The 21,501-nt window shown below is 51.9% G+C and overlaps 1 protein-coding gene across 1 annotated transcript in view; it reads left to right on the plus strand.

Annotated features, from left to right (window-relative positions):
- lrrk2 (leucine-rich repeat kinase 2) overlaps nt 1-21,501 on the plus strand; it is a 190,341-nt gene that overhangs the window by 133,690 nt on the left and 35,150 nt on the right. Inside the window, exons 29-38 of the mRNA XM_079502485.1 lie at nt 227-456; nt 1,839-1,966; nt 6,981-7,202; nt 8,808-9,009; nt 9,422-9,510; nt 11,740-11,927; nt 15,398-15,552; nt 18,082-18,276; nt 20,035-20,226; nt 20,891-21,037. Coding sequence (XP_079358611.1) covers nt 227-456; nt 1,839-1,966; nt 6,981-7,202; nt 8,808-9,009; nt 9,422-9,510; nt 11,740-11,927; nt 15,398-15,552; nt 18,082-18,276; nt 20,035-20,226; nt 20,891-21,037 — 1,748 coding nt within the window. The remainder of the gene's footprint in view (nt 1-226; nt 457-1,838; nt 1,967-6,980; nt 7,203-8,807; nt 9,010-9,421; nt 9,511-11,739; nt 11,928-15,397; nt 15,553-18,081; nt 18,277-20,034; nt 20,227-20,890; nt 21,038-21,501) is intronic.

Consider the following 21,501-nt stretch of genomic DNA (forward strand, 5'->3'; position numbering starts at 1 on the left):
TGGTGGGGAACCTCTAAAGATGTGTTGTCCTCCTCTAGGTTCCTCCAGCAGCGCCTCAAGAAGGCCGTCCCCTACACCAGGATGAAGCTCATCGTGGTGGGGAACCTCTAAAGATGTGTTGTCCTCCTGTAGGTTCCTCCAGCAGCGTCTCAAGAAGGCCGTCCCCTACACCCGGATGAAGCTCATCGTGGTGGGGAACCTCTAAAGATGTGTTGTCCTCCTGTAGGTTCCTCCAGCAGCGCCTCAAGAAGGCCGTTCCCTACACCCGGATGAAGCTCATCGTGGTGGGGAACGCGGCCAGCGGGAAGAGCACGCTGCTCCAGCAGCTGATGAAGAGGAAGCGGTCCCAGTGGTACGGCGCCGAGCGCAGCGGAGCCACCGTGGGCATCGACGTCCGAGACTGGACCATCAGGGAGAGGGACAGGAAGAGCACGCTCAACGTCTGGGACTTCTCAGGTGCGTCCTGTGCGCTGGGGTGGATAGAAACAAGTACTTTTACTGGTTATATAACTAAGTACTTATACTTAAAACTTTAACCCATTTAGACCTGAGGATGATTCTACAAATGTCTTCTAAATCCTGACAGTTTTCTGAATAACCCTGTTTCTATGTCAGTGGTTGTGAACGCAGTGAGCATTTACTATGAGACCCAGCAGATCATGTCTGTCTGTCTGTCCGTGTGTGTGTCACACTGTAACACCACCCGCCCACCACCAGAGGGCGCAGCTGTATCACACACAAAAACACACACACACACATGCACGCGCACACACACACACACACACACACACACACACACACATGCACGCACTCACACACACAAAACTTAACTTAAAAAAAACTTAACTTAAAAAAAAACTTAACTTAAAAAAAAACTTAAAAAACACAAAAAAACTTAACTTAAAAAAAAACTTAACTTAAAAAAAAAAACTTAAAAAGGAAAAACTTTAAAAGGAAAAACTTAAAAAAATCTTAAACACAAAAAAAAGAGAACTTCAAAAAAACCTTAAAAAATTACGTAATTTATTCTAATTGTTTTGCAATTTACGAGCTGCGTTCGCTTCCCGCGTTCGCGCGTCTTACTTGTTCTCAAACATTTACATGTCAAGGACCCCCAAGATTATCTGTAATTGGCCGCCGACCCCCATCTGAAAATATGTTGTTCCAGGAACCGCTCAGAAGCAAATGTCCGAGTTAAAAATGTTCGCTCTGAAAGAATATACCTTATATTCAAAACAATGGGTTAAATTGTATAACACTGTTTAATCAAAATACGCATTAAGTTGCATTTCACTCTCTTCTGTAAAACACCAGGCAGGACGGACGATTACACTTCTCAGTTAGGAAGGTTTATTTGAAGCTCTCGTCCCAGAAGACCTTTCTGGAATGTGTTTGTGTGTGCGTGTGCGTGTGTGTGTGCGCGTGTTTGTGTGTGCGCGTGTGCGTGCACATGTGCGTGTGTGTTGTGCACATGCTCAGGAGTATACTGTGTATTGCATGTGGCTGCACTAGTGTGTGCTGTACTACACTGCCATCTGCTGGCCACACCACAGCTGTAATGAATGCAGTTTGTCTGAGAATCTGTATTCTGTACATTACAAGGTGGAGAAGAGTTCAGTGGCTCCATCCTCACTTCCTCTCTCCAATATTAGTATTATTAGTATTAGTATTAGTATTAGTATCATTATTATTAATGATCTTAATGTGTGTCCAGGTGGAGAAGAGTTCAGTGGCTCCATCCTCACTTCCTCTCTCCAATATTAGTATTATTAGTATTAGTATCAGTATTAGTATTAGTATTAGTATCATTATTATTAATGATCTTAATGTGTGTCCAGGTGGAGAGGAGTTCCGCGGCTCCCACCCCCACTTCCTCTCTCCCAGAGCTCTGTACCTGGTGGTTTATGACCTCAGCAAGGGAGCCAGCCAGGTGGACGCCCTGAAACCCTGGCTGTTCAACATCAAGGTAACATTTATACCCTGAAACCCTGGCTGTTCAACATTAAGGTAACATTTATACCCTGAAACCCTTGCTGTTCAACATCAAGGTAACATTTATACCCTGAAACCCTGGCTGTTCAACAGTAAGGTAACATTTACACCCTGAAACCCTTGCTGTTCAACATCAAGGTAACATTTACACCCTGAAACCATGGCTGTTCAACATTAAGGTAACATGTACATCTCTGGGTACATCTCTGGGTACATCTCTGGGTGCTGTCATCCACTCCCATGGCTTTTCCTACCACTGCTATGCCGATGACACCCAGCTGATCCTCTCATTCCCCCCCTCTGATACCCAAGTGGAGGCACGCATTGCTGCTTGTCTGGCTGACATCTCGGCGTGGATGTCGACAAACCACCTGAAGCTCAACCTGGACAAGACCGAGCTGATGTTCCTCCCGGGGAAGGGCTGTCCGCACCGAGACATGGCCATCACCATTGATAATGCTGTGGTGACCTCAACTCGGACTGCGAAAAATCTGGGTGTGACCCTGGACGATCAACTGACGTTCTCGGCAAACATCGCATCAGTGACAAGGTCCTGCAGATTCCTCCTCTACAACATCAGGAGGATTCGCCCCTTCCTCACGGAGAAGGCAGCCCAGGTGCTCATCCAGGCTCTCGTCATCTCCCGCCTGGACTACTGCAACTCCCTCCTTGCTGGTGCTCCGGCATCTGCCATCAGACCTCTGGAGCTTGTTCAGAAAGCTGCGGCTCGTCTGGTGTTCAACCGCCCCAAGTTCTCCCACACAACCATCCTTCTCCGTTCTCTACACTGGCTCCCCGTAGCGGCCCGCATCCAGTTCAAAACCCTGGTGTTAGCCTATAGGGCAGTGAAAGGAACAGCTCCTTCCTACCTCCGGGCTATGGTCGATGCCTACACCCCTGCCCGACCACTTCGGTCTGCCACCTCGGGGCGACTGATTGCCTCGTCACTCAAGGGTCCTTCTGGCCGATCCACACGGTCACGACTCTTTTCTGTTCTGGCCCCACAGTGGTGGAATGAACTCCCCACTGATGTTAGGACAGCAGAGTCACTGCCCATATTTCGCCGCAGGTTGAAAACCCACCTCTTCAGGAAACACTACCCTTCCTCTCTGCCTGACCTACTTGTTGTTAACTAGTTGTACGAACGCTTGTTTTCTATTGTTGTATTGTTTATTGGATCTTGTTTAGTCGATACACTTAATTGTTTTAGCTCATGCTCATTTGATTTAGCTATTTTGTCTCATCTGTTTAAGGAAATAGGTAGCTGATATATTGCACTTTTACCTTAGCGCTAGGTATACTCTTGGTTGCTTGTTTTTGCAGAAAATGCACTAAAGACTTCTGGTGATTAGTAGTTTTTGTTCCCTACCTATGTTGAATACACTTATTGTAAGTCGCTTTGGATAAAAGCGTCTGCTAAATGACTGTAATGTAATGTAATGTAATGTAATGTACACCCTGAAACCATGGCTGTTCAACATTAAGGTAACATTTATACCCTGAAACACTGGCTGTTCAACATTAAGGTAACATTTATACCCTGAAGCCCTTGCTGTTCAACATCAAGGTAACATTTATACCCTGAAACCATGGCTGTTTAACATCAAGGTAACATTATTACACGTTTGTGAACACGAGTGTTTCCATAGAGCCTTCCAGGTGAAATCCCCGGCGCTAAAACACCCCCCAAACAGGCCTTAATATCTAGCGGAAACCCCACCAATAAGTCCTTATTATCCGACACTAATTAACTCATCTTTCTCAGCCGTACAATTTCACTGGAGTGCGCAGCGCGCAACTGCATGACCATCATGTCACGCAGACAGACAGCGTCAAGGAGGTTATGTGTCCATATCAACCCGAACGGCCAACAAAATACATCTCCCTCCCAGTGAGTGAAGCGCAGTGCCAGTGGGCAGTGCCAGTGGGCAATGGGCAGTGCCAGTGATGCCTGATTTATTCTTCGTCGTACAACGTGTTCCTTGCTGAAAATAGCTGATCTACAAGCTCACAACGCGTCTCTCTAGTGTGGTGCTAGTTAGTTAGTTAGTTAGTTAGTTAGTTTAATTTATTGTCCACGTGTGGAGATTTGTCTTCGGTCTCAACAACAGTAAAAAACAAACGGCAACAACACTTACACAATTATTTTTCATGGCAAAAATGCAGGACAACAGTGGAAAATTAAATAAAAAACAAATGTAGCCAGACATGGTATCATTTAGTGCCTTGATGGCATTAGGAATGAAGGGATTTTTGAAGATGTTACGGTTAGCTTTAGGTACTTTTGTACCGTCTACCAGAGGGAAGTAGTTGGAACTCCCTGCAGAGTGGATGATAGGAGGTCGTTTGCTATCTTGACAGCTTTTTTTCTCTCGAAGAACTTCCTTGTAGATACAACTTAATTGTTTCTGCCTCTTCTCAATGATTTTTGAGGCTACGTTCACTATTCGCTGCAGCTTGCTTCTACCTTTTAACATTCCGATTGCCATGTTAAAAGTCAGGATTCCCTCTATCAGGTTCTTATAGATTGTTTCCATGATAGGCGGCCGCTCCTCTGTGCCCCGTCCTCCTAGTGGGGGCCCACAGTGTGGTAACTCTGTCTTCTCTATATCTGCTGCCCTAGGTGGCCGCTCCTCTGTGCCCCGTCCTCCTAGTGGGGGCCCACAGTGACTTTAACTCTGTCTTCTCTATATCTGCTGCCCTAGGCAGCGGCTCCTCTGTACCCCGTCCTCCTAGTGGGGCCCACAGTGTGGTAACTGTGTCTTCTCTATATCTGCTGCCCTAGGCAGCGGCTCCTCTGTGCCCCGTCCTCCTGGTGGGGACCCACAGTGTGGTAACTGTGTCTTCTCTATATGTGCTGCCCTAGGTGGCTGCTCCTCTGTGCCCCGTCCTCCTAGTGGGGACCCACAGTGACTCTAACTCTGTCTTCTCTATATCTGCTGCCCTAGGCGGCCGCTCCTCTGTGCCCCGTCCTCCTAGTGGGGGCCCACAGTGACTCTAACTCTGTCTTCTCTATATCTGCTGCCCTAGGCGGCGGCTCCTCTGTGCCCCGTCCTCCTAGTGGGGGCCCACAGTGACTCTAACTCTGTCTTCTCTATATCTGCTGCCCTAGGCGGCCGCTCCTCTGTGCCCCGTCCTCCTAGTGGGGGCCCACAGTGACTCTAACTCTGTCTTCTCTATATCTGCTGCCCTAGGCGGCGGCTCCTCTGTGCCCCGTCCTCCTGGTGGGGGCCCACAGTGACTCTAACTCTGTCTTTTCTATATCTGCTGCCCTAGGCGGCCGCTCCTCTGTGCCCCGTCCTCCTAGTGGGGGCCCACAGTGACTCTACCTCTGTCTTCTCTATATCTGCTGCCCTAGGCGGCGGCTCCTCTGTGCCCCGTCCTCCTAGTGGGGGCCCACAGTGACTCTAACTCTGTCTTCTCTATATCTGCTGCCCTAGGCGGCGGCTCCTCTGTGCCCCGTCCTCCTAGTGGGGGCCCACAGTGACTCTAACTCTGTCTTCTCTATATCTGCTGCCCTAGGCGGCGGCTCCTCTGTGCCCCGTCCTCCTAGTGGGGGCCCACAGTGACTCTAACTCTGTCTTCTCTATATCTGCTGCCCTAGGCGGCGGCTCCTCTGTGCCCCGTCCTCCTAGTGGGGGCCCACAGTGACTCTAACTCTGTCTTCTCTATATCTGCTGCCCTAGGCGGCCGCTCCTCTGTGCCCCGTCCTCCTAGTGGGGGCCCACAGTGACTCTAACTCTGTCTTCTCTATATCTGCTGCCCTAGGCGGCCGCTCCTCTGTGCCCCGTCCTCCTAGTGGGGACCCACAGTGACTCTAACTCTGTCTTCTCTATATCTGCTGCCCTAGGCGGCGGCTCCTCTGTGCCCCGTCCTCCTAGTGGGGGCCCACAGTGACTCTAACTCTGTCTTCTCTATATCTGCTGCCCTAGGCGGCGGCCCCTCTGTGCCCTGTCCTCCTGGTGGGGGCCCACAGTGTGGTAACTGTGTCTTTCTGTATGTGCTGCCCTAGGCGGCGGCTCCTCTGTGCCCCGTCCTCCTAGTGGGGGCCCACAGTGACTCTAACTGTGTCTTCTCTATATCTGCTGCCCTAGGCGGCGGCTCCTCTGTGCCCCGTCCTCCTAGTGGGGGCCCACAGTGACTCTAACTGTGTCTTCTCTATATCTGCTGCCCTAGGCGGCGGCTCCTCTGTGCCCCGTCCTCCTAGTGGGGACCCACAGTGTGGTAACTGTGTCTCCCTATATGTGCTGCCCTAGGCAGCAGCCCATCTGTGCCCCGTCCTCCTAGTGGGGGCCCACAGTGACTCTAACTCTGTCTTCTCTATATCTGCTGCCCTAGGCGGCGGCTCCTCTGTGCCCCGTCCTCCTAGTGGGGGCCCACAGTGACTCTAACTCTGTCTTCTCTATATCTGCTGCCCTAGGCGGCGGCTCCTCTGTGCCCCGTCCTCCTAGTGGGGGCCCACAGTGACTCTAACTCTGTCTTCTCTATATCTGCTGCCCTAGGCGGCCGCTCCTCTGTGCCCCGTCCTCCTAGTGGGGGCCCACAGTGACTCTAACTCTGTCTTCTCTATATCTGCTGCCCTAGGCGGCGGCCCCTCTGTGCCCTGTCCTCCTGGTGGGGGCCCACAGTGTGGTAACTGTGTCTTTCTGTATGTGCTGCCCTAGGCGGCGGCTCCTCTGTGCCCCGTCCTCCTAGTGGGGGCCCACAGTGACTCTAACTGTGTCTTCTCTATATCTGCTGCCCTAGGCGGCGGCTCCTCTGTGCCCCGTCCTCCTAGTGGGGACCCACAGTGTGGTAACTGTGTCTCCCTATATGTGCTGCCCTAGGCAGCAGCCCATCTGTGCCCCGTCCTCCTGGTGGGGACCCACAGTGACTCTAACTCTGTCTTCTCTATATCTGCTGCCCTAGGCGGCCGCTCCTCTGTGCCCCGTCCTCCTGGTGGGGACCCACAGTGTGGTAACTGTGTCTTTCTGTATGTGCTGCCCTAGGCGGCGGCTCCTCTGTGCCCCGTCCTCCTAGTGGGGACCCACAGTGACGTGGCCGAGGACCCCCAGCTCCAGGCCTGTCTCTCCAGGATCAGAGACGAGCTGCTCAACCACCAGGCCTTCCCCGCCATCAGAGACCACCACGCGGTGGACGCCACCGACGACTCCAACGACACTCTGGCCAGGCTACGCAAGAGCATCGCCCGCGAGGTCACCGCCTTCAAGGTGAGGTCACTGCCTTCAAGGTGAGGTCACAGCCTTCAAGGTGAGGTCACCGCCTTCAAGGTGAGAGGATGATCTCTTGTCCACTAGTGGACAAGAGATCAAGTATAAGTAATTTAAATAAAAAACTAGACTAAAATGTTAGGAAGGGACTAGTGACTAGTCCCTTCCTAACATTTTAGTCTAGTTTTTATTTGTTGACGAAATTGTCAATATATTTAGTCTTAGTTCTAGTCATCATAGCTTAGTTTTCATTTAGTTTCCATTTCGTTTTCGTCAGTGAAAAAATAGGTAGTCGACGAAAAAAATGTCGCCTTAGTTTTAGTCGACGGAATCACCACTGGCTCTTCTCTCTGCCTTGCCCCCCCGCCCTGCGTCCAGACCCAGGGTCAGGTATCTGCCCTGCGTCCAGACCCAGGGTCAGGTCTCTGCCCTGCGTCCAGACCCAGGGTCAGGTATCTGCCCTGCGTCCAGACCCAGGGTCAGGTCTCTGCCCTGCGTCCAGACCCAGGGTCAGGTCTCTGCCCTGCGTCCAGACCCAGGGTCAGGTCTCTGCCCTGCGTCCAGACCCAGGGTCAGGTATCTGCCCTGCGTCCAGACCCAGGGTCAGGTATCTGCCCTGCGTCCAGACCCAGGGTCAGGTATCTGCCCTGCGTCCAGACCCAGGGTCAGGTATCTGCCCTGCGTCCAGACCCAGGGTCAGGTATCTGCCCTGCGTCCAGACCCAGGGTCAGGTCTCTGCCCTGCGTCCAGACCCAGGGTCAGGTCTCTGCCCTGAGTCCAGACCCAGGGTCAGGTCTCTGCCCTGCGTCCAGACCCAGGGTCAGGTCTCTGCCCTGCGTCCAGACCCAGGGTCGGGCTGTGATGGGTCAGCTGGTTCCAGACAGCTGACCACATCACAGCATCAACCTCTTTCTCTGCCATGCGTCCAGACCCAGGGTCAGGCTGTGATGGGTCAGCTGGTTCCAGACAGCTGACTCATCCCAGCATCAACCTCTTCTCTCTGCCCTGCGACCAGACCCAGGGTCAGGCTGTGATAGGTCAGCTGGTTCCAGACAGCTGATCCATCCCAGCATCAACCTCTTCTCTCTGCCCTGTGTCCAGACCCAGGGTCAGGCTGTGATGCCCTGTGTCCAGACCCAGGGTCAGGCTGTGATGGGTCAGCTGGTTCCAGACAGCTGACCACATCACAGCATCAACCACTTCTCTCTGCCCTGCGTCCAGACCCAGGGTCAGGCTGTGATGCCCTGCGTCCAGACCCAGGGTCAGGCTGTGATGCCCTGCGTCCAGACCCAGGGTCAGGCTGTGATGCCCTGCGTCCAGACCCAGGGTCAGGCTGTGATGCCCTGCGTCCAGACCCAGGGTCAGGCTGTGATGCCCTGCGTCCAGACCCAGGGTCAGGCTGTGATGCCCTGCGTCCAGACCCAGGGTCAGGCTGTGATGCCCTGCGTCCAGACCCAGGGTCAGGCTGTGATGCCCTGCGTCCAGACCCAGGGTCAGGCTGTGATGCCCTGCGTCCAGACCCAGGGTCAGGCTGTGATGGGTCAGCTGGTCCCAGACAGCTGACCACATCACAGCATCAACCTCTTCTCTCTGCCCTGCGTCCAGATCCAGGGTCAGGCCGTGATGGGTCAGCTGGTCCCAGACAGCTACGTGGAGCTGGAGCGTCGGGTCCTCCAGGAGAGAGCCAGGGTTCCTCCTCAGTTCCCCGTCCTCACACACCTCCAGATGCTGCAGCTGATCCAGGACAGCCAGCTGCAGCTGGACCAGGACGAGCTCCCGCACGCCGTCCACTTCCTCAGTGAAGCTGGTGAGATGACGGAGAACATGGTGAACCGACCGGGTGGTTGGGAACAATCATATTAGGGCTCGATATTTAGCGCTCGAAGTTGAAATGTAATATGAATATTAAATTATAGGAAGCAATCTGATTGGTTGAAACAGCCTTCTAGCCGTGGTTCAAACGAGCACCACTCCCCACCTGATCAAAAATGCGTGCGTGCGTGCGTGCGTGCGTGCGTGCGTGCGTGCGTGCGTGCGTGCGTGCGTGCGTGCGTGCTTTCGTGCGTGCGTGCTTTCGTGCGTGCTTTCGTGCGTGCGTGCGTGCGTGCGTGCGTGCGTGCGTGCGTGCGTGCGTGCGTGCGTGCGTGCGTATGTCCAGTAAACGTGCGGTGTGTCTCTGCAGGTGTTATGTCCAGTAAACGTGCGGTGTGTCTCTGCAGGTGTTCTGTTCCACTATGACGACCCCGCCCTGCAGCTCCACGACCTCTACTTCATCCACCCCCAGTGGCTCTGCAACGTCATCTCACAGGTATGACCACTTCCTGTTTCCTGTCTGTAATACACAACGTCATCTGACAGGTCTGATCATGTCTAAATGGTAACTTAAAGGTGTAGTGAAATGAAAAATACGTTTTTCACACTTTTAGACCATATCCGTGGTCATCATATGGGCATACCTAACAATGGATGCCAAAAAAACGAGAAAATTCTCATTTGTGTGTGTTTTTATATCAAACGTCCATAAAAATATATTTTGTATTACTTCCTGAAAACAAAAAGGTGCTGCGTGATGACGTGTCGAGGCCAACATCGATAAAAGCCAATAAAAATGAAGCTCACCCGTTTAATTCCCCATATCTCCGCATCCGTCCAGCACAGGCTGCACAGCTGCTACTGATTACAAACATCTTCCGTTTTTATTCCCATTCAAGATAACATCCAGGGAGTGTATTACTCGGTTTCAACTTAATCATCACGCTAAAAAATGTATCTGAAAACATTATAGGGTAGAAATAAGCCACATAAGAGTAAACTGGTAAAGCTGGCCGACTATAACATCCACACGCTGTCCTGCGTAGCATAGCAGCAGCATAGCTACGGCCCCTAGCTACCGTCCCATCCCCTGAAGGGATGCGACGCTCTGATTGGTTCAGAAACTTCATAGCGGTGTTTCAACTTGAAACTTCACAATAAATGTCCACCATTTCCGTTTCACTACACCTTTAAACTTGTAATGGTGACTACGTTCTTCCTGTCTGTGTAGAACTTGTAATGGTGACTACGTTCTTCCTGTCTGTTGTAATGGTGACTACGTTCTTCCTGTCTGTAATGGTGACTACGTTCTTCCTGTCTGTAATGGTGACTACGTTCTTCCTGTCTGTAATGGTGACTACGTTCTTCCTGTCTGTAATGGTGACTACGTTCTTCCTGTCTGTAATGGTGACTACGTTCTTCCTGTCTGTGTAATGGTGACTACGTTCTTCCTGTCTGTGGTAGTAATGGTGACTACGTTCTTCCTGTCTGTGGTAGTAATGGTGACTACGTTCTTCCTGTCTGTGGTAGTAATGGTGACTACGTTCTTCCTGTCTGTGTAATGGTGACTACGTTCTTCCTGTCTTGTAATGGTGACTACGTTCTTCCTGTCTGTGTAATGGTGACTACGTTCTTCCTGTCTGTGGTAGTAATGGTGACTACGTTCTTCCTGTCTGTAATGGTGACTACGTTCTTCCTGTCTGTGGTAGTAATGGTGACTACGTTCTTCCTGTCTGTGGTAGTAATGGTGACTACGTTCTTCCTGTCTGTGGTAGTAATGGTGACTACGTTCTTCCTGTCTGTGTTGTAATGGTGACTACGTTCTTCCTGTCTGTGTTGTAATGGTGACTACGTTCTTCCTGTCTGTGTTGTAATGGTGACTACGTTCTTCCTGTCTGTGTTGTAATGGTGACTACGTTCTTCCTGTCTGTGTTGTAATGGTGACTACGTTCTTCCTGTCTGTGGTAGTAATGGTGACTACGTTCTTCCTGTCTGTGTTGTAATGGTGACTACGTTCTTCCTGTCTGTGGTAGTAATGGTGACTCCGTTCTTCCTGTCTGTGGTAGTAATGGTGACTACGTTCTTCCTGTCTGTGGTAGTAATGGTGACTACGTTCTTCCTGTCTGTGGTAGTAATGGTGACTACGTTCTTCCTGTCTGTGGTAGTAATGGTGACTCCGTTCTTCCTGTCTGTGGTAGTAATGGTGACTACGTTCTTCCTGTCTGTGGTAGTAATGGTGACTACGTTCTTCCTGTCTGTGGTAGTAATGGTGACTACGTTCTTCCTGTCTGTGGTAGTAATGGTGACTACGTTCTTCCTGTCTGTGGTAGTAATGGTGACTCCGTTCTTCCTGTCTGTGGTAGTAATGGTGACTACGTTCTTCCTGTCTGTGGTAGTAATGGTGACTACGTTCTTCCTGTCTGTGGTAGTAATGGTGACTACGTTCTTCCTGTCTGTGGTAGTAATGGTGACTCCGTTCTTCCTGTCTGTGGTAGTAATGGTGACTACGTTCTTCCTGTCTGTGGTAGTAATGGTGACTACGTTCTTCCTGTCTGTGGTAGTAATGGTGACTCCGTTCTTCCTGTCTGTGGTAGTAATGGTGACTACGTTCTTCCTGTCTGTGGTAGTAATGGTGACTACGTTCTTCCTGTCTGTGGTAGTAATGGTGACTACGTTCTTCCTGTCTGTGGTAGTAATGGTGACTACGTTCTTCCTGTCTGTGTAGAAACTGGTGTTGACCAACTCCGGCCAATGGGAGCACCCCAAAGGGGTGGTGCAGCGCGCGGCCGTGGAACGCTTCCTGTTGGAGAGCAAGTGTTTCCCCCAGAGTCACATGACCCAGTTCTTCAAGCTGCTGGAGAAGTTCCAGGTGGCGTTGCCGTTGGGGGACGACCAGCTGCTGATCCCTAGCAGGTAATATAGCTTTAATATTAACCCATTATGACCCGAGGACGACCAGCTGCTGATCCCTAGCAGGTAATATAGCTTTAATATTAACCCTTTAGGACCTGGGGACGACCAGCTGCTGATACCTAGCAGGTATTATAGCTTTAATATTAACCCATTATGACCTGAGGACGACCAGCTGCTGATACCTAGCAGGTAATATAGGGTTAATATTAACCCTTTAGGACCTGGGGACGACCAGCTGCTGATACCTAGCAGGTAATATAGGGTTAATATTAACCCTTTAGGACCTGGGGACGACCAGCTGCTGATACCTAGCAGGTAAATATACGGTATATCCCTTTAATATTAACCCTTTATGACCTGAGGACGACCAGCTGCTGATCCCTAGCAGGTAATATAGCTTTAATATTAACCCATTTCTCTCTTTCTCACCCATTGAGAACAGATTCTACAAATGTCTTCTAAATCATGACAGGTTTTTTTGGTATTCTGACAGCCAGCAATGGGTAGAACGCTCCCAAATAAAATGTAGTCTCTGTGACACATCAAGGGGCCGCGATCTGCATTCAAAGATGTTCTTAGAAGCTTTGACATTGGTTGAAAAAAAACCTAGTCGCAATAACTAACCAATCAGGAAGCAGACAGGCAAATCAACCAGTGAATAGGAACATCTTTGAATGCAGATCGCGGAGATGTTTCACAGAGACTACATTTGTTGGGAGCGTTCTACCCATTGCTGGCTGTCTGAATACCAAAGAAATAAAAAAACGTCATTCAAATTTTGACATTATTGCTCATAGCAGCTTTAATGGTAAAAAAAATAAAAATAAAGAAATGAAATGAAAAATTCTAGTCTATGGGAACGCAATTCTTAGTAAATGTAGCAATTTTTAATAAAATGATTGAAAGAAGGAACTAGTGTATTGTCTGCTATAGCGTGCTGCTTGCTTATGTCATGGATATACTGTTGACTGTAATTCAACAAAAATACTTAATATCAGGCACAAATAAATTGCATTAAACGGTGCTGCAGGGCGGGTCCGGGCACAACCCTATCAGCGTTTGGATATATAGGCGTGCGTTACATTTGCTCCCCTCTCTCCTCCCCCCAGTCTGTCCTGGGACAGGCCGCTGATCTCTCTCTCTCTCTCCTCCCCCCAGTCTGTCCTGGGACAGCATCTCTCTCTCTCTCTCCTCCCCCAGTCTGTCCTGGGACAGGCCACTGATCTCTCTCTCTCTCTCTCCTCCCCCAGTCTGTCCTGGGACAGGCCACTGATCTCTCTCTCTCTCTCTCCTTCCCCCAGTCTGTCCTGGGACAGGCCGCTGATCTCTCTCTCTCTCTCTCTCTCCTCCCCCCAGTCTGTCCTGGGACAGGCCACTGATCTCTCTCTCTCTCTCTCTCTCCTCCCCCCAGTCTGTCCTGGGACAGGCCGCTGATCTCTCTCTCTCTCTCTCTCTCCTCCCCCAGTCTGTCCTGGGACAGGCCGCTGATCTCTCTCTCTCTCTCCTTCCCCCAGTCTGTCTCGGGACAGGCCGCTGATCTCTCTCTCTCTCTCTCTCTCCTCCCCCAGTCTGTCCTGGGACAGGCCGCTGATCTCTCTCTCTCTCTCTCTCTCCTCCCCCAGTCTGTCCTGGGACAGGCCGCTGATCTCTCTCTCTCTCTCCTTCCCCCAGTCTGTCCTGGGACAGGCCACTGATCTCTCTCTCTCTCTCCTCCCCCAGTCTGTCCTGGGACAGGCCGCTGATCTCTCTCTCTCTCTCCTTCCCCCAGTCTGTCCTGGGACAGGCCACTGATCTCTCTCTCTCTCTCCTCCCCCAGTCTGTCCTGGGACAGGCCGCTGATCTCTCTCTCTCTCTCCTTCCCCCAGTCTGTCCTGGGACAGGCCACTGATCTCTCTCTCTCTCTCCTTCCCCCAGTCTGTCCTGGGACAGGCCGCTGATCTCTCTCTCTCTCTCTCTCCTCCCCCAGTCTGTCTCGGGACAGGCCACTGATCTCTCTCTCTCTCTCTCTCCTCCCCCAGTCTGTCCTGATGTCTCTCTCTCTCTCTCTCTCTCTCCTCCCCCAGTCTGTCCCGGGACAGGCCACTGATCTCTCTCTCTCTCTCTCTCCTCCCCCAGTCTGTCCTGATGTCTCTCTCTCTCTCTCTCTCCTCCCCCAGTCTGTCCTGGGACAGGCCGCTGATCTCTCTCTCTCTCTCCTCCCCCAGTCTGTCCTGGGACAGGCCACTGATCTCTCTCTCTCTCTCCTCCCCCAGTCTGTCCTGGGACAGGCCACTGATCTCTCTCTCTCTCTCCTCCCCCAGTCTGTCCTGGGACAGGCCGCTGATCTCTCTCTCTCTCTCCCCCCAGTCTGTCCTGGGACAGGCCGCTGATCTCTCTCTCTCTCTCTCCCCCCAGTCTGTCCTGGGACAGGCCACTGATCTCTCTCTCTCTCTCCTCCCCCAGTCTGTCCTGGGACAGGCCACTGATCTCTCTCTCTCTCTCCTCCCCCAGTCTGTCCTGGGACAGGCCGCTGATCTCTCTCTCTCTCTCTCCCCCCAGTCTGTCCTGGGACAGGCCACTGATCTCTCTCTCTCTCTCCTCCCCCAGTCTGTCCTGGGACAGGCCACTGATCTCTCTCTCTCTCTCCTCCCCCAGTCTGTCCTGGGACAGGCCGCTGATCTCTCTCTCTCTCTCTCTCCTCCCCCAGTCTGTCCTGGGACAGGCCGCTGATCTCTCTCTCTCTCTCTCTCCTCCCCCAGTCTGTCCTGGGACAGGCCGCTGATCTCTCTCTCTCTCTCTCTCCTCCCCCAGTCTGTCCTGGGACAGGCCACTGATCTCTCTCTCTCTCTCCTCCCCCAGTCTGTCCTGGGACAGGCCGCTGATCTCTCTCTCTCTCTCTCTCCTCCCCCAGTCTGTCCTGGGACAGGCCACTGATCTCTCTCTCTCTCTCTCTCCTCCCCCAGTCTGTCCTGGGACAGGCCACTGATCTCTCTCTCTCTCTCTCTCCTCCCCCAGTCTGTCCTGGGACAGGCCACTGATCTCTCTCTCTCTCTCTCTCCTCCCCCAGTCTGTCCTGGGACAGGCCGCTGATCTCTCTCTCTCTCTCTCTCTCTCTCTCTCTCTCTCTCTCTCCCCCAGTCTGTCCTGGGACAGGCCACTGATCTCTCTCTCTCTCTCCTCCCCCAGTCTGTCTTGGGACAGGCCACTGATCTCTCTCTCTCTCTCCTCCCCCAGTCTGTCTTGGGACAGGCCACTGATCTCTCTCTCTCCCCCCCCCCCCCCCCCCCCCCCCCCAGTCTGTCTCGGGACAGGCCGCTGATCTCTCTCTCTCTCTCTCTCTCTCTCCTCCCCCAGTCTGTCCTGGGACAGGCCACTGATCTCTCTCTCTCTCTCCTCCCCCCAGTCTGTCCCGGGACAGGCCACTGATCTCTCTCTCTCTCTCTCTTCCCCCAGTCTGTCCTGATGTCTCTCTCTCTCTCTCTCTCCCCCAGTCTGTCCCGGGACAGGCCGCTGATCGAGCTGCCTCACTGTGAGAACTCTGAGGTCATCGTGCGTGAATACGAGATGCCGTACTTCCCCATGGGCTACTGGTCCCGACAGATCAACCGTCTGCTGGAGGTGTCGCCCTACCTGCTCTGTGGACGAGGTGAGGTGTTACCGTCACGTGACCGTTGTAAATTTCACCGATAATCCACACCTTCAATCACTTTATATCATTCCCAGCTGATCCTGCAGCTCTGTAGCTGTACTGGGGAAGGGGAGCGCTTGATTGCCTTACAAGCCCATGCCGTGCGGGCGTCTAAGCACCGCCCACGCTCATTAATATGACTGTGAATGTGTGGCTCCGGGCGGCCTCGAAAATACATCAAGCGCCTCCTATTCCCCCATCACACTGGCTGACTACAAACAAGGAAGCGTTGCGCCCTCTGGTGGCGCAAAGCGTAGCTACTTTTGTGAATGTAATAGTTTTTATTAGGTTAATATTGCTATATGTTTGTAACCGTTTTAGAAAAGCAATAAGCCACTCGAGGCCCCCAGCTTACAGTGGACTTTACAATGGGTGAGAGGGTTGGAGACCCTCGCTGCTGTGCTCGTGTCTCACCACACCTCTCACCCATTGTAAAACCCACGGTAAACTGGGGGTCTCGAGTGGCTTATTGCTTTATTATGCATTTACTTACAGTAAGCAAGAACAAAAAAAAACATATAGAGTGCTATGTCTACATAAAGTGCTATTTCAGTTACATAAGAGCCTGTAGGAGGTCGAGGCTAGGGCAAGTACTAGGGCAAGTACTAGGGCAAGTACTAGGGCAAGTGCTACGGGCTAAGATGGAGTCTGAAGAGGTGGGTTTTCAGACTGCGGTGGAAGATTGGGAGTGAGTCTGTAGTTCTGACTGCAATGGGAAGTTCATTCCATAGTTTAGATTGGGAGTGAGTCTGTAGTTCTGACTGCAATGGGAAGTTCATTCCATAGTTTAGATTGGGAGTGAGTCTGTAGTTCTGACTGCAATGGGAAGTTCATTCCATAGTTTAGATTGGGAGTGAGTCTGTAGTTCTGACTGCAATGGGAAGTTCATTCCATAGTTTAGATTGGGAGTGAGTCTGTAGTTCTGACTGCAATGGGAAGTTCATTCCATAGTTTAGATTGGGAGTGAGTCTGTAGTTCTGACTGCAATGGGAAGTTCATTCCATAGTTTAGATTGGGAGTGAGTCTGTAGTTCTGACTGCAATGGGAAGTTCATTCCATAGTTTAGATTGGGAGTGAGTCTGTAGTTCTGACTGCAATGGGAAGTTCATTCCATAGTTTAGATTGGGAGTGAGTCTGTAGTTCTGACTGCAATGGGAAGTTCATTCCATAGTTTAGATTGGGAGTGAGTCTGTAGTTCTGACTGCAATGGGAAGTTCATTCCATAGTTTAGATTGGGAGTGAGTCTGTAGTTCTGACTGCAATGGGAAGTTCATTCCATAGTTTAGATTGGGAGTGAGTCTGTAGTTCTGACTGTAATGGGAAGTTCATTCCATAGTTTAGATTGGGAGTGAGTCTGTAGTTCTGACTGCAATGGGAAGTTCATTCCATAGTTTAGATTGGGAGTGAGTCTGTAGTTCTGACTGCAATGGGAAGTTCATTCCATAGTTTAGATTGGGAGTGAGTCTGTAGTTCTGACTGCAATGGGAAGTTCATTCCATAGTTTAGATTGGGAGTGAGTCTGTAGTTCTGACTGTAATGGGAAGTTCATTCCATAGTTTAGATTGGGAGTGAGTCTGTAGTTCTGACTGCAATGGGAAGTTCATTCCATAGTTTAGATTGGGAGTGAGTCTGTAGTTCTGACTGCAATGGGAAGTTCATTCCATAGTTTAGATTGGGAGTGAGTCTGTAGTTCTGACTGCAATGGGAAGTTCATTCCATAGTTTAGATTGGGAGTGAGTCTGTAGTTCTGACTGTAATGGGAAGTTCATTCCATAGTTTAGATTGGGAGTGAGTCTGTAGTTCTGACTGCAATGGGAAGTTCATTCCATAGTTTAGATTGGGAGTGAGTCTGTAGTTCTGACTGTAATGGGAAGTTCATTCCATAGTTTAGATTGGGAGTGAGTCTGTAGTTCTGACTGCAATGGGAAGTTCATTCCATAGTTTAGATTGGGAGTGAGTCTGTAGTTCTGAATGCTATGGGAAGTTCATTCCATAGTTTAGATTGGGAGTGAGTCTGTAGTTCTGACTGCAATGGGAAGTTCATTCCATAGTTTAGATTGGGAGTGAGTATGTAGTTCTGACTGCAATGGGAAGTTCATTCCATAGTTTAGATTGGGAGTGAGTCTGTAGTTCTGAATGCTATGGGAAGTTCATTCCATAGTTTTGGAGCCAGAAGGGAGCAGAGTTTGGGACGTGTGGAGCGTTGTCCCGGTGTTTTTAGTGAAGGTACTTCTAGCTTCCCTGCGTCGACTGATCTGAGTGCACGGGAGAGTTTGTAGGGTGCAATCAGACTTGCAAGATATGGGGGAGCCATACCTTTGGTTGCTTTGAATGCCAGCATCAGAGTTTTGTACTCTGTGCGGGCAGCGACCGGGAGCCAATGGAGGGAGAGCGGAGAAGGGGAGTGACAAAATGTCCCCCAGAACAGGGATGCTGGGGTTCATTTGGTTACTAGAATGTGTCTGTGCTGTTCTGTTCCCCATGCAGAGAGGGTCCTGCGACCCATCCGACAGTACTGGAGTACTGGTGTGTACCTGAGCTGGTCTCCAGAGGCCTACTGCCTGGTGGAGGCTGCCTCCATAGAGGACAACCCTGCTGCCTCCATAGAGGACAACCCTGCTGCCTCCATAGAGGACAACCCTGCTAGCACAGTGAGGATCACTGTGCCGTGCTCACGGAAAGGTACGGGGAGAACACCGCTACCGCTGGATCTGTTCATTACATGGCTTGGTTGAATGCTTGACTCTCCCCTCTCTCTCCCCTCCAGGGAGGATGCTCCTGGGTCAGGTGGTAATGCTCTCTCCCCTCTCTCCCCTCCAGGGAGGATGCTCCTGGGTCAGGTGGTAATGCTCTCTCCCCTCTCTCCCCTCCAGGGAGGATGCTCCTGGGTCAGGTGGTAATGCTCTCTCCCCTCTCTCCCCACCAGGGAGGATGCTCCTGGGTCAGGTGGCAATGCTCTCTCCCCTCTCTCTCCCCTCCAGGGAGGATGCTCCTGGGTCAGGTGGTAATGCTCTCTCCCCTCTCTCCCCTCCAGGGAGGATGCTCCTGGGTCAGGAGGTAATGCTCTCTCCCCTCTCTCCCCTCCAGGGAGGATGCTCCTGGGTCAGGAGGTAATGCTCTCTCCCCTCTCTCCCCTCCAGGGAGGATGCTCCTGGGTCAGGAGGTAATGCTCTCTCCCCTCTCTCCCCTCCAGGGAGGATGCTCCTGGGTCAGGAGGTAATGCTCTCTCCCCTCTCTCCCCTCCAGGGAGGATGCTCCTGGGTCAGGAGGTAATGCTCTCTCCCCTCCAGGGAGGATGCTCCTGGGTCAGGAGGTAATGCTCTCTCTCCTCTCTCTCCCCTCCAGGGAGGATGCTCCTGGGTCAGGTGGTAATGCTCTCCTCTCTCTCCCCTCCAGAGAGGATGCTCCTGGGTCAGGAGGTAATGCTCTCTCCCCTCCAGGGAGGATGCTCCTGGGTCAGGAGGTAATGCTCTCTCCCCTCCAGGGAGGATGCTCCTGGGTCAGGAGGTAATGCTCTCTCCCCTCCAGGGAGGATGCTCCTGGGTCAGGAGGTAATGCTCTCTCCTCTCTCTCCCCTCCAGGGAGGATGCTCCTGGGTCAGGAGGTAATGCTCTCTCCCCTCCAGGGAGGATGCTCCTGGGTCAGGAGGTAATGCTCTCTCCCCTCTCTCCCCTCCAGGGAGGATGCTCCTGGGTCAGGAGGTAATGCTCTCTCCCCTCCAGGGAGGATGCTCCTGGGTCAGGAGGTAATGCTCTCTCCCCTCCCCCCCCTCCAGGGAGGATGCTCCTGGGTCAGGAGGTAATGCTCTCTCCCCTCCAGGGAGGATGCTCCTGGGTCAGGAGGTAATGCTCTCTCCCCTCCAGGGAGGATGCTCCTGGGTCAGGAGGTAATGCTCTCTCCCCTCCAGGGAGGATGCTCCTGGGTCAGGAGGTAATGCTCTCCCCCCTCCAGGGAGGATGCTCCTGGGTCAGGAGGTAATGCTCTCTCCCCTCCAGGGAGGATGCTCCTGGGTCAGGAGGTAATGCTCTCTCCTCTCTCTCCCCTCCAGGGAGGATGCTCCTGGGTCAGGAGGTAATGCTCTCTCCCCTCCCCCCCCTCCAGGGAGGATGCTCCTGGGTCAGGAGGTAATGCTCTCTCCCCACCAGGGAGGATGCTCCTGGGTCAGGAGGTGATGCTCTCTCCCCTCTCTCTCCCCTCCAGGGAGGATGCTCCTGGGTCAGGTGGTAATGCTCTCTCCCCTCCAGGGAGGATGCTCCTGGGTCAGGAGGTAATGCTCTCTCCCCACCAGGTAGGATGCTCCTGGGTCAGGAGGTAATGCTCTCTCCCCTCTCTCCCCCTCCAGGGAGGATGCTCCTGGGTCAGGTGGTAATGCTCTCTCCCCTCCAGGGAGGATGCTCCTGGGTCAGGAGGTAATGCTCTCTCCCCTCTCTCCCCCTCCAGGGAGGATGCTCCTGGGTCAGGTGGTGGACCACATCGACTCCCTGCTAGAGGAGTGGTTCCCTGGCCTCCTCAACACGGACATGCACGGCTCCGGGGAGGCGCTGCTCAAGAAGTGGGCTCTGTACAGCTTCGAGGACGGCCAGGAGTGGAGCAGGATTCTGTTGGAGGACCTCTTTAAACACATCGATCAAGGTCTGTGGAGTGTGTCGTCGAAACGCCTATAGCTCCGTTAGAATGACAGCTACTCTGTCAGGATTAAGGATGTATTTCTCCAGTAGGCCTATATGTACTGTATCTATGGTATCATATTTCACCTGACGAGTTATGGGGGGTCCGCGGCCAAATGCAGATAGTTCTGGGGGTCCTTGACATGAAAAGGGTTGAGCACCACTGACATATAGATATAGGTTTTTTTTAACCCATTTTGGGTGGGAACCCCATTTGGTGTTGTAAACATTATGTTATAATTTAGCTATTGAAAAATAGCAGATCTACAAACTCGTAGCGTGCCACTGAGTGGCGTGCTACGAGCTTGTAGGTCTGCTATTTTAGAAAAATCATGAAAATGTGGCGCAAATCTTTGAATATAATATTCTTTCAGAGACGAACATTTTTAACTCAAACATTTGCTTCTGGAGGGGGTCCCTGGAACAACACATTTCCAGATGGGGGTCGGCGGCTAATTACAGATAATTCTGGGGGTCCTTGACATAAAAAAGGTTGAGCACCACTGACATAGAAACATGAGGTTTTTCAGAAAACTGTTAGGATTTAGAAGACATTTTTTTAATTGGCCTCAGGTCTAAAATGGATATTTATTCACGGTTTCTTCGTGCATTGCGTCATCTCCTTGTAGATTGCCTGCTGGTCAACCCAGACGACCCCCGCTGTACACTGCCCATCTCCCAGATGGCCCCTGACCTCATCCTCAGTGACCAGCCCGCTGGCATCATCCTGGACAGCCAGGAGCTGCACATGGACCTCTCCAAGGAAAACCTCTTGGGTACGGGAGGTTTCGTGAATTATTCTTCCTGGCGTATTTATCCTTCAAGGCACCGTTACATTATTGTCCCTATCCTGAGTATTTCCAGACTCCAAAGCAGGCCTAGTAGGTTCATCTGTCCCATGTGTAGTGACGGACCCCAAACCATCTGTCCCATGTGTAGGGATGGACCCCAAACCATCTGTCTGTAGGGATGGAGCCCAAACCATCTGTCTGTAGGGATGGAGCCCAAACCATCTGTCTCATGTGTAGGGATGGAGCCCAAACCATCTGTCTCATGTGTAGGGATGGAGCCCAAACCATCTGTCCCATGTGTAGGGATGGACCCCAAACCATCTGTCCCATGTGTAGGGATGGACCCCAAACCATCTGTCTGTAGGGATGGACCCCAAACCATCTGTCTCATGTGTAGGGATGGAGCCCAAACCATCTGTCTGTAGGGATGGAGCCCAAACCATCTGTCT

The sequence above is a fragment of the Electrona antarctica genome, assembly GCF_951216825.1.
Source record: "Electrona antarctica genome assembly, chromosome: 5".
Taxonomy (NCBI): Eukaryota; Metazoa; Chordata; class Actinopteri; order Myctophiformes; family Myctophidae; genus Electrona; species Electrona antarctica.